Here is a 13,410-nt window from a genome sequence, read left to right as displayed (position 1 = left end):
AGGATCACTTGAGCCCAGGAGGTCAAGGCTGCAGTGAGCCATAATCATGTCACTCCAGAGGCTGGGCAATAGAGCAAGGCCTGTCTCAAAAAATAAAAATAATAATTTAAAATGTTTTAAAAATTTAAATGAAGATATGCCCTCCACAAGCTAAAAAAATGAAAATAATTTAGTGTAAGCAATCCCACATGCAATTCCACTCAATGAACATATCCACTAGACAGTTGTGAGATGAGATATGGGGCTTTTCTGCTCCGAGTGTCTCACTTCTTGCCTCTCATAATATGAGCATCTCATTGAACTGAGTGAGACTCTAGTGTTTAAAGATAAATATTTTCAGCTGTGTGCAGTGGTTCATGCCTGTTATCCCAGCACTTTAGGAGGCTGAGGCAGGCGGATCACTACAGGTGAGGAGTTTGAGACCAGCTAGACAATATAGGGAAATCCATCTCTACCAAAAATACAAAAATTAGTCAGGCATGGTGGCAACACCTGTAATTCCACCTAGAGTTTGAGACAAGAGTCCTCAGACTAAAAGTGCTCACTGAGCACTAAATAAGATAAATAAAACCCACACTCTCCCATTCTTGGAAAACTCTGGGGGAAAAAAAAGAGAGAGAGAGAGAGGGAGAAAACCCTAAAAGCTACTAACAGAAAAAATAAAAATCAGTACTCATCAGTAAGCATGGACACACAAAAATGGTGGAGAAATAACTATGGATCACTGAGGAAAAATGGCTTTGACCTAGACTCTTACTCCAAGCAATATTATCATCCAAGGATAACAGGAAAGGGTAAAATAAAGCAATATTTTGGGATATATGTAAAAGACACAGTAAGATTCTACCAAGTAACTTTTAACCAAGAATAACAATGAAAATTGTATTAAAGAATAAAATAATAATCTAGGCAGCACACTACCTAGAATTCAGAGGAAAGTTTGAACGTCAGTACTCTGCTTAAAATCTTCCAATGGCTTCTCTTTGCCCTCAACACAAAGTCCACACTCCTTAAAAATGACTTCGAGATCTGTAGCTGGCCCCTGCTAATCTCCCCTCTATCACCATTTCTACATCCATCCTTCTCCAGGCAGTCGCACTGAATATGTTGCAGTCTCCTGCCTCCAGACTCTTGCTTAAATAGTCTTTCCTCCAGTCCACTCTCACACTTCCCTAATCTCTCATCCAGGCTGATAATACCTAAGTGTTTAAATACCAGTTACTCTAAGAAGACTTCCCAAGCTATCCTTAGATACCCATCCCTTAATTAGCCCCCTTAGATGTTCTCATAGCAGCCTATATTTCCCATCAAAACAGTTCTGAAACAGTACCTGCTTATTTGATAGTCTTTGTCTATTAGACTGTAGGTGCCTTGAAGACAGATACTGTGTCTTGTTCACTGATAGTACATCAGCTGCAATCTACACAATTTCTCACAAATACCTGACAACTATTCACTTCAGAGAAATGTAGAAAACCTTTAAAGTCACTCTTTCAGATTTTTTAACAGTCCTTCTCTCCCTTCTCTTCAGTTCTATCACAACATTTCACAAGACACTGAGGGAAAAAACAAAAATCAGTATTTAAGAAGCCATCTAGAATCCAAATTGTAGTTCCAAATTCTATCATAAAAAACTGACAATTTAGTATCAAGACAGTTGTATAAATTTAGCCAGAATGAAGTTACATTTTTTTTTAGACGGAGTCTCGCACTGTTGCCCAGACTAAAGAACAGTGGCGCAATCTCACCTCACTGCAATCTCCGCCTCCTGGGTTCAAGCAATTCTCCTCCCTCAGCTCCCAAGTAGCTGGCACTACAGGCATGCACCACCACATCCAGCTAATTTTTTGTATTTTTAGTAGAGACAGGGTTTCACCATGTTGGCCAGGATGGTATCGATCTCCTGACCTCATGATCCGCCTGCACTGGCCTCCCAAAGTGCTGGGATTACAGGTGTGAGCCATTGCGCCTGGCCTTAAGTTACATATTTTTAAAGTTAAATTTATACTCACTGGAATAAGGGACCCTGATTTGTAGACTATTTCACAAGTTCTCAAAACGTGTAACTAATTCTTTACTCTTTTCCTTGTGTATGATGGTACAAAACAAAATGTTCTTTCTTTTTTAAAACCAGTACTGACTGGCATAAGGACAGACATATATATAAATGGAAAAGAATCTAGGATCCATAAATGAACTTATACATTATGGTCAACTGGCTTTCAAAAAAGGCGCTAAGGCAATTCAATGGGGAAACAATAGCCTTCAACAAATGATGCTGGAAGAACTGGATATACACATGCAAAAGAGCAGCCAAGAACACCTCGCTCCTTTCCTCCTTCCCATCATACATAAAAATTAACCACAGGCCTCAACAGAAGAGCTAAAAGTATATTAACTCTTGAAAAACAACACAGAAGTAAGTTTTTGTGACCTAGAATTAGACAATGGCTTCTAACATATGAAAACAAAAGGAGACATGACAAAAGAAAAAATTAAAATTAAGATTAAACTACATCAAAATTAAAAAACATTTGTGCTACAAACGTACCATCAAGAAAAGTAAAAGGACACTGCATAAGACAGACTTAGGAAAAAAGTAAATAAATTTTTAAAAAAGAAAGTAAAATGACAGCTTATAGTATGGAAGAAAATATTTGCAAATTATCCATTGGGTAAGAGACTTGTATATATGTAAAACCACAACTGAATTTTTAAAAAGACCACCCAATTAAAACACAGGCTAAAGATTTTAACAAATATTTCTCCAAAGAAGACATACAAACGGTCAATAAGTACATGAAAAGATGCTCAACCTCATTTATCACCAAAAAAATGTGTGCATGACAAACACAATGAGATAGCACACTTCACACCCCTACAGGGCTTAATCAAAAACAGACAATGCTAGCAACCTTCTTACATTGTTGGTGAGAACGTAAGATGGTACCGTCACTTTGGAAAATCACTGCGGCAGTTCCTCAAAAACGTTAAACATAGAGTTACTATATAAAACAGTTTATCTACACAGAAAACATGAATGTTCACAGCAGCATTACTGATAATATCCTAAAAGTAGAAACAATCTAAATTTCCATCAACAAAATAAATGGATAAATAAAATGTGATATATCCAAAAATAAAATATTATTCAGCCATAAAATAAGAAAGAAGTATTATACATGCTATAACATGAATGAACCATGGAAACATGCTAAATAAGTCAGTCACAAAAGACCATATATTATATGATTCAAGCTATATGAAATGCCCAGAATGAGTAAATCTATGACAAAAAGTAGATTAATGGTTGGCTAGGGCTGGAGGTGAGTGAAAAGGTGTAAGGAGTGACTGCCAGTAAGTATGACACTTCTTTTGGAGGGGGAGAAAATGTCCTAAAATCGATCGTGGTGATGGTTGCACAACCTTGTGAACATTATAAAAATCATTAAATACTTTAAAATTGCAAACTGTATAATAAATTAATTATATCTCAATTAAGATGCTAAAAACAAAACAAAACACTACTGCTCACCCAAATGTGAACATCCTTTACCCAAAGAAGACTTCAGTCTTACCTTTTAAGGGCATCTTTTAGTTCAGGCACAGAACGAATACACTGAACTGTAGCATTCATGTAACAAGTGTTACCAAGGTTTGTCAATCCACATGGTAACTCCATCTGGTTTAAAAAAAAAAAAGATTAAATGATTAAACCAATCAATTTTTACAAAATGACATGGCCTACATAAATCACTAAAGTTCTCATTTTGAATCAAGTAGCATTTACTAGCTTATACTAATTTATACTCTGCCTTCACTCTAAAGAAACCGTTTTATTGGCCGGGCATGGTGGTGCACACCTGTAATCCTAGCACTCTGGGAGACCGAGGTTGGCGGGCCACCTGAGGTCAGGAGTTCAAGACTAGCCTGAGCAACATGGAGAAACACCGTCTCTACTAAAAAAAAAAAAATACAAAATTAGCTGGGCGTAGTGACACATGCCTGTAATCCCAGCTACTCGGGAGGCTACGACAGGAGAATTGCTTGAACCCAGAGGCAGAGGTTACAATGAGCCGAGATCGTGCCATTGCATTCCAGCCTAGGCAACAAGAGTGAAACTCCCTCTCAAAAAAAAAAAAAAGAAACAGTTTTATTTCCCTCAACAAAAATGTTTACTTGGATCATGCTGGCCATCATATTATGTTTTAGTTTCCGTCTTAAATATAACAAGAGAATAATCATACCAGTCCTGCCTTTTTGGAGGTTTATCAAGAAAGCAGAGTAGGCAAAATATGCATAGAAACACTTCAAAACAAAAACCAAAATAACAGGTTGGGCACAGTGGCTCACACCTATAATCCCAGCATTTTGGAAGGCTGAGGAGGAAGGATAACTTGAGGTCAGAAGTTCAAGATCACCCTGGGCAACACTGCAAGACCCTGTCTCTACCAAAAAAAAATTTTTTTTAATTTGCTGGGCATGGTGGTACACGCCTACCAGTCCCCACTACTCAGGAGGCTAAGGTGGGAGGATCACTTGAGCCCAGGAGGTTGTGACTACAATGAGCTATAATCATAACACTGCACTCCAGCCTGGGTGACAAAGCCAGACCCTATCTCAAAAAAAAAAAAAAAAAAAAAAAAGCAAGAAAATGAATGAATGACACTTAATAAATGCTAGGTGTTTAAAAAGAAAAAAAAAAGTAAACATGTGACACATGTGTTGGCCAGTTTCTAAACTGACTTTACACTTAAATTCAGGATAAAATGTATGTATTTTCCAAACGAAGGATTTTAAGAATTTAAATATTCCAACATTTAAACTACTCTTTGACCCTCTTTTCTCATAAAATAATAGTAAACATTTAAATAGTACTACCTGCCAGAAACATATTTATTACAGCTATCAAATAAATATATATAAGTTAAGCCTAAGTAAATTCACTTGGAAGTCTGAAAATCAATAATAAAGCGTACAAAACAAAACAAAAAAAAAACTGTGCACTATTTAACTACAGAAGGACTCTCTTAAGCTAATCAAAAATAAAACTCTTATTTACTGCTAAAAACATCTATCTTGATATTAATAATTAAGTCTTCAAGACATTTAGATGCTACTTTCTGAAAGACACCTTAATAATGGTCCTTCAAAAAGTAGTGATCAAACGTATCAAATCTGGAGTGTCTTACGGCAGATGCTAACTGTTCTTCTGTCATGTCTTCTACAAAGACAGTTTTAGCTGAGGGTTCCTCTGGAAGAGCATCTGCTGACCCCATCATTAGCAGAGTCATTCCCTGTTTTAAAAAAAAGTAATTTCATGAAAATCCTCAAAAGTTTGTAATGTTTATGTCAAACAAAAGAAGCCAAACACAAAGAAACACGTATTACATAATTCTATTTGCCAAAAAAGTAAATCTACAGAAATTAGATTGGTTGTTGCCTAGGACTGGAGGTGGGAAGAGGGAGTGACTTTAAATGGCACAAGTTTCTTTCTGGGGTAATTGGAAATGTTCTAAAATTAGACTGTGGTGAAGGCTGCACAACTCTATAAATACACTACTAAAAATCACTGAATTGTTTAAATCAAGTAAAAAGCCACTAGGGTGGCTGCTTGAGGCCAAGGCAAAGGTGTACAAAGAAACTTTTTAGAGTGATGAAACTTCTAAATCGTGATTGTGGTGGTGGTTACATGACAATATAAAATTGCCCAAACTGTACATCAAACACAGGTGAATTTTACTCTACACAAACTGTACCTGAATAAGGCTGAAGGAAAAAATAAATATTGCCATAAAACCACCTAATAATGTTTACAATATTGAAGGGGAGGGAATTCCTCAAATGATCATTAACATTTAGTGGCACCATTTCTCTCCATAACAAATTAACAACTAATAAAATTCAGACCAGGCATGGTGGCTTATGCCTTTAATCCTAGCACTTTGGGAGGCCACGGCTGGTGGATGGCTTGAGTCCAGTTCAAGACTAGTCTGGGCAACATGGCGAAAACCCTGTCTCTACAAAAAATACCAACATTAGCTGGGTATGGGGGTGCAATCATGTAGTCCCAGCTACTTGGGGGCTAAGACGGGAGGATCACTGAAGCCTGGGAGGTTGAGGCTGCAGTGAGCTGTGACCACACCACTTGCATTCCAGCCTGGGCGACAGAGTGAGACCCTGTCTCAAACAACAAAACAAACAAAGAAAAAGCACTCATAAAATTCTTTTTGTGAATGTCTATTGTGTAACTGTAATGATTATTTACATTTGAATACAAATATTTTAAATTCACCATTACTGAAAAACATCAAACCAAACACACAAATTTGTTCAAAATATCCAATTTTGTAATTCTACACATTAACCTAAGTAAATACTTTTATTTAATACATGTGTAAACACTCTATACAGTAGAAGGAAAAGGAAGACACTGTCATTATAAAGCTTATAATCTTAAAATATGAACAACATATTACTCTCTTACTCAATATCTTAATTGGAAGGTATGAACACATGAGACAAAGAAAAAGGTAGGACCAGAAGTGGTTTAAAAACAAACAAACAAAAACCAGGGAGGGAAAAATGATAGCCAGAAGACTAAAAATATCCAGATGATCAAAATTAGGAAATTAGTAAGACCAACAAATTCAGTTAAGAATACTGATAATTAAATCTAATGACCTTTATTCTATCACCTTTTATTTCTACATAGACATTTTATAAGATCATTGGAAACCTGTAAAGCAATACTAAGCCATCACTACAGATTTTTTTTTTTTTTAACAGACAGGGATTCACTCTGTCACCCAGGCAGGAGTACAGTGGCACAATTATAGCTCACTGAAGCCTCAAGTCATCTTCCCATCTCAGCCTCCCAAAGTGCTGGGATTGTAGGTATAAGCAGGTACCAGGCCAAGACTCTTTCCAAAGACAATTGTCTTAGGAGCCAATTATTTAAAAAATATACTGGCAATAACCAGTTAGAAAACACAATAGAAGAAATGCCAACATATATCTAAGAATAAATATAACAAGAAAAATGTAATACTTTAATGAGACAAGAGTAAAGCTTTAATTAAAGATATAAAAAAAGCACCTAAATAAACTGAAGGACATAACAAGTGTATGAACTTGAAAAATTACTATAAAGATGCAATTATACATTAAGTTTAATGAAATTCCTTTAAAAACCTTGCAAAATGATTCACTCATGCAGCACATTTATATCCATGATAATAACTAAGAAATTCCTGAAAAATAACAGAGATTAAAACAATGCCCTTAAAAATTATTAGGAAAAGGGATTATATAATGAAAAATATTGAGAAAAACCGTATAATAATTTAGAAAAACACACTATCGGCTCCCCACTTCATACCACACCACAACCATAATGAATTAAAGAGTAAAGATTTAAATGTAAAAAAACTAATACTTATAAAAGAATGCAAGTGAATCAACAAACTCATGTATTGCTGAAAGATTTTCTGAAAGTGACATATTAAAAAGACTGATATAGCTAGCTACACAAATCTTAAAAGTGTCTATAAAACATCTGAAAACAATAGAGACAAAATTACACCATATATACTAAGCACTCAAAAAAGTAAATCATTAAGAATTAGTAAATACATAATACAAAAATGAGCAAAAGAGATAAAAACAAACAAACAAAAAGGCTTAAAATTAATGACCTACGTAAGCTTCTACCTTAAGAAGCTAAAGAAAGTAAAAATTAAAACCAAGCCATGTGTGGTGGTGCACACCTGTAGTCCAAGGTGGGAGGACTGCTTGAGCCAAGAGCGCAAGGGCAGCCTGAGCAACAAAGCAAGACCCCATCTCTAAAACAAACAAAAAAAGTTACCACCATTTGCCTGGATTTCAGCATTTCATTCAACAAAATATGATTACATAAAAATCTTGAAAACTTTTTAAAAATTGAAACCAAAGTAGGAAGAAATAAAGAGAAAAAATTAACAAAGTAATAAATGAACAGGCTAAAGGTGTTTTTGGGAGGGGGAAACAATCAAAGAAGCTGATAAACCTCTGGCTGGATGATAAAGAAAACAGACAAATCATAACTTGCCAATACTAGAGGAGAAAAAAAAATAGCACTACACATTCTAGAATTAAAGGATAATAACAGTAGAATATGACAATCCATTCAACAACTTAAATGAATCAATTCTTTAAAAAATACTAATTACCAAACTGATATGAAAGAAAATATATTTAGTCCTACCTTTATTAAAGATATTAAATTCTTAAAGTCTTCCTAGAAAGAAAACTCCAAACCCAGATGAAGTCTAGTGAATTAGTCTTCACCAGAGAATTTTAGGCAACATTTAAAGAAAAAATATCCTGGTGGAGTGGGAGCAGAAATAAAAAAGAAAAAAAGAAAGAAAAAATAGTAATACAAACTCAGAAAAAAGGGGATGCTTCCTAACTCCTTTTATATGACCAACATTACACTGATAGCAAAACTAGACAAAAAAGAATACAAGAAAACTACAAACCATTATCTCTTATGAAAAGAGACACAAAAAACCTTAACAAAAGACAAGCAAATAGAATCTAGCAATATATAATGTCCAAGTATTGTTTATCCCAAGAATATAAGTGCTGTTTAATACTCAAAAGTCAGTGTAGTTTACATTAATGGATTAAACGAGATTTAAAAAAATGATATATAAAAGGCATTTAACAAAATGACAAAATTCAACTTCCATTCATTACAAAATCTCTCAGCAAACTAGAAATGGAAATCCTAAATCTGATGATGAACAGCTATAAACTACCTCTAGCCATGACTAGAGGTTTTTCCCCTAAGGTCAGAAAAAAGGCAATAATGTCCACCATCAACCACTTCTACTCAGCATTGTGTTTAAAGTCTTTTTTTTTTTTTTTTTTTCTGAGATGGAGTCTCACTCTTGCTGCCCAGGCTAGAGTGCAATGGCTCAATCTTGGGTCACCACAACCTCCGCCTCCCAGGTTCAAGTGATTCTCCTGCCTCAATCTCTCGAGTAGCTGGGATTACAGGCGCCTGCCACCACGCCTGGCTTATTTTTTCTATTTTTAGTAGAGACGGGTTTCACCATGTTGGTCAGGATAGTCTCGAACTCCTGACCTCAGGTGATCCAGCCGCCTCGGCCTCCCAAAGTGCTGGGATTACAGGCATGAGCCATTGCACCTGGCAGCGTATAAAGTCTTAAGCACTGCAATAAAGAAAAAAGAGAAACAAAATGCACAGAGATTGAAAAGGAAGAAATAAAACTGTCCTTACTTACAGATGACATATATACCTACAATTTCCTAAGAAATTAACATGTAAAATAAACAAAGTCACAAGATACATTAACTTTATTTCTATATACACTAGCAGCCAACTGGAAAATGACATTTCAAAAATACCACAGCTGGGTGTGGCGGCTCACCCCTATAATCCAAGCACTTTGGGAGACTAAGGCAGGAGGACTGCTTGAGGCCAGGAATTCAAGACCAGCCTGGCCAACATGGCAAAATCCCATCTCTACTGAAGACACAAAAATTAGCCCGGCGTGGTGGTACATTCCTGTAGTGCCAGATACTCGGGAGGCTGAGGCACAAGAATTGCTTGAACCTGGGAGGCAGACGCTACCGTGAGCCATGATCACACCACTGCACTTCAGTCTGGGCAACAGAGGAAGACTCTGCCTCAAAAACAAAAACAAAAAATTAGCCAGGCATAATGGCGCATGCCTGTAGTCTCAACTATTCAGGAGGCTGAGGTGGGAGGACCCTTTGAGCCCAAGAATTCAAGGCAGCAGTGAGCTATGATTGTGCCACTGCACTCCAGCCCGAGTGACAAAGCAAGACCTCATCAGGAAAGGGAAAGGGAAGGAAAAAGGAAAGGAAAGGAAAGGAAAAAGGAAAGGAAGAAAGAAAGGAAAGAAAAAGGAAAGAAAGGGAAAAGTACCACTTATGGTAACATTAAAAACCATAAATAAGCCAGGTGTGGTAGCTTATGCCTGTAATCCCAGTACTTTGGGAGGCTGAAGCAGGCATATCACTTGAGGAGTTCAAGACCAGCCTGGCCAACATGGTGAAACCCCGTCTCTACTAAAAATTGAAAAATTAGTCAGGCATGGTGGCAGGTGACTGTAATCCCAGGTACTCAGGAGGCTGAGGCAGGAAAATCGCTTGAACCTGGGAGGTGGAGTCTGCAGTGAGCCAAAACCATGCCACTGCACTCCAGTCTGGGTGACAAAGCAAGACTCTGTCTCAAAAAAAAAAAAAAAAAAAAATCATGAAATACTTAACAATATGTGGAAAAAAATATGTTAAGTTCCAACACCGGACATTGTTGTGAGAAATGTTAAGATCTATTACCATGTTTGTGGATTAGAAGACTCAATATTGAATTGTCCCAGACTGACATACAGATTAAATGCAATTCCAATCAAAATCCCAGCAGGCTCTTATGGAGAAAATTACAAGCTGAATCTAAAAATATGCAATAGATGTACAAAGATCCCAGAATAACCAACACAACTTTAAAAAAGAAAAACATGCCAGGTGTGGCAGCTCACGCCTATAATCCCAGCACTTTGGGAGGCCAAGGCAGGCGGATCACAAGGTCAGGTGATCGAGACCATCCCGGCCAACATGGTAAAATCCTGTCTCTACCAAAAATACAAAAAAAAAAGTCAGGTGTGGTGGCAGGCGCCTACAATCCCAGCTACTCAGGAGGCTGAGGCAGGAAAATAGCTTGAACCAGGGAGTCAGAGGTTGCAATAAGGCGAGATCACGCCACTGTATTCCAGCCGGGCAACAGAGCGAGATTCCATCTCAAATAAAAAAAAAAAAAAGAAAAAAAGAAAGAAAAAGAAAACAACTGGAAGAATTAGATAACCTGAATTCAAAACTTGAAGAATCAAAACAGCAGGGAATGGGTATTGGTGTAAAGGTATATATAAAAATCAATGGAAGAAAACGGAATCCAGAAATAAACCCATATGTGTACGGTCCACTGATTTTCAACAGAGGCATTGAGGAAGACTCGAAAAGGATAGTCTTTTCAACAAATGTTGCTCACTAAACTAAATACTCATGTGAAAAATATAAACCTTAACCGTTGCTTAACAGCAAACACAAGAATTCACTCAAAACAGACAATATATCTAAATGTAAAGTTAAAACTTATTAAGCTTTAAAAGAAAACAGAAAAAAATATATATCTTATAAACTTGGCACAGACGAAGATTTCTTATAGTACAAATCACTAAAAAACGTGATAAATTAGACTTCAATAAAATTAACTTCTATCCAACAAAACAGTATTACATAGATGAAAATACAGGATACCTTGAAGATGTTGCAGTTTAGGTTCCAGAGCATGAGAAAGCAAATACCACAATAAAGCAAGTCACACAAAAATTTTTCCCCAGTGCATGCAAACATTATGTTTATACCAGTCTGTGAAATATGCAACAGCATTATAAAAGGAATGCACATCCTTAATTTTAGAATAATTTGTTGTTTTTTTAAAAAAGCTAACAATCATTTGGGCTTTCAGCGAATCACCATCTTCTTGCAGGGCGGAGAGTCTTGTTTCCAAGTTGATGGCTACTGACTAATCATGGCACTGGTTCCTGAAGGCTGTGCAATTACTTAAAATGAGACAACAATGAAATCTGCCACATCAACTGACTTCCGTTCATGAAAGAGTTCTCTGTAACTTGTGCTTTCTAACAGCATTTTATCCACGGTGGAACTTCTTTCAAAACTGGAGTCAATCCTCTCAAAGCCTGCTGCCACTTTATCAACTAAGCCTATGTAGTATTTTTAATCCTTTGTTGTCATTTCAACAACATTCACAGCTTCTTCACCACGAGTAGAGTCTAGTTCAAGAAATTACTTTCTTTGCACATCCATAAGTTAACTCCTCACCTGTTCAAGTTTTATCATGAGATTGTGGCAATTCAGTCACAATTCCAAGCTGCTTTTTTTTTTTTTTTTTTTATCTTTTTTTGTTTTTTAGATACAGGGTCTCGCTCTGTCACTCAGATTGGAGTGTAGTGGCAAAATCATAGCTTATTGTCACCTCAAACTCCTAAGCTTTAAGTGAGCCTACTGCCTCAGTCTCCAGAGTAGCTAGGACCACAGCTACCCACCATCATTCCCAACTAATTTTATTTTTCGTAAGGAGTGTCTCACTGTGTTGCCCAGGCTGGTCTCGAACTCCCAGCCTGAAGCTCTCCTCCCATCTCAGACTCCCAAAGTACTGGGATTACAGGAGTGAGCCACCACGCCTGATAACTTCTAATTCTAGTTTACTTCCTATTTCCACCATATGTGCAGTTGTATCCTCAACTCAAGTCTTGAACTCCTCAAAGTCATCCATGAGGGTTAGAATCAACTTCTTTCAAACTCCTGGTAACAATGACATTTTAACTTCCTCCCATGAATGTTCCTAATGGCATCAAGAATGCTGAATCCTTTCCTGAAGGTTTTTAATTTATTTTGCCCAGATTCACAGAGAAACAACTTTATAGGGAAAATTTAGCCTTACAAAATGTATCTTTTAAATAAGATGTGAAAGTAGAAATTATTCCCTGATCCATGGGCTGCAGAATAGGTGTTGTGTTAGCAGAGACAAAAACAACATTCACCTCATTTATCTCCCTCAAAGCTCGAGTGACCAGGTGCATTGTCAATGAGCAGTAATATTTTGAAAGGAATCTTTCTGAGCAGTGCCTTGAAATACTCAGTACTCCATGCTATAAACAGATCTACTGTCATCCAGGCTTTCTTATTCCATATACACAGCACAGGCAGCAGAGTAGACTTAGCATCATTCTTTTTTTTTTTTTTTTAAAATAAGACCAGGCTTCACCATGTTCATCAGGCTGGTCTTGAACTCCCAACCTCACGTGATCTGCCCACCTTGGCCTCCAAAGTGCTTGGATTACAGGCGTGAGCCACCACACCCGGCCCGACTTAGCATCATTCTTAAGAGGTCCACAGTTTTTGGAATGGTAAATGAGCATTGGCTTCAACTTAAAGCCTTAATGCAGGCTTCACCTGCATTAGCCTCTAATAAGAGAGTCAGCCTGTCCTTTAAACCCAGGCACTGACTTCTTCTCTCTAGCTATGAAAGGCCTAGACAGCATCTTTTTCCAATATCACACTGTTTCATCCACACTGAAAATCTGTTGTATAGTGTAGGCCACTTTTACCAACAATCTTGGCTAGATCTTCTGGATAACTTAGCTTCTCCAGGAGTACTTGCTGCTTTACCTTGCATTTTTTTTTTTTTTTTGGGACGGAGTTTCACTCGTTACCCAGGCTGGAGTGCAATGGCGCGATCTCGGCTCACCGCAACCTCCGCCTCCTGGGTTCAGGCAATTCTCCTGCCTCAGCCTCCTG

The 13,410-nt window shown here is 37.1% G+C and overlaps 1 protein-coding gene and 1 long non-coding RNA gene across 3 annotated transcripts in view; both read right to left on the bottom strand.

Annotated features, from left to right (window-relative positions):
- The window catches only part of USP14 (ubiquitin specific peptidase 14), a 58,289-nt gene that overhangs the window by 30,114 nt on the left and 14,765 nt on the right, over window positions 1-13,410 (bottom strand). Inside the window, exons 4-5 of one of the 2 annotated variants that reach the window (XM_032293245.1) lie at window positions 5,193-5,297; window positions 3,579-3,682 (exon numbers count right to left, since the gene is read on the bottom strand). In XM_032293245.1, coding sequence (XP_032149136.1) covers window positions 3,579-3,682; window positions 5,193-5,297 — 209 coding nt within the window. The remainder of the gene's footprint in view (window positions 1-3,578; window positions 3,683-5,192; window positions 5,298-13,410) is intronic. The other variant, XM_032293246.1, reaches the window with a different exon arrangement.
- LOC116561468 lies at window positions 254-1,776 on the bottom strand. The gene is made up of 2 exons (XR_004273443.1): window positions 746-1,776; window positions 254-714 (listed from the first exon to the last, which is right to left on the bottom strand). It is a non-coding gene; the product is annotated as an uncharacterized LOC116561468 (long non-coding RNA).

The sequence above is a fragment of the Sapajus apella genome, unplaced genomic scaffold, assembly GCF_009761245.1.
Source record: "Sapajus apella isolate SASKATOON/1434 unplaced genomic scaffold, GSC_monkey_1.0 scaffold29, whole genome shotgun sequence".
NCBI classification, from domain to species: Eukaryota; Metazoa; Chordata; class Mammalia; order Primates; family Cebidae; genus Sapajus; species Sapajus apella.
Note: the sequence above shows the minus strand (reverse complement) of the source record. Positions and strands in the feature narration are given on the sequence as shown.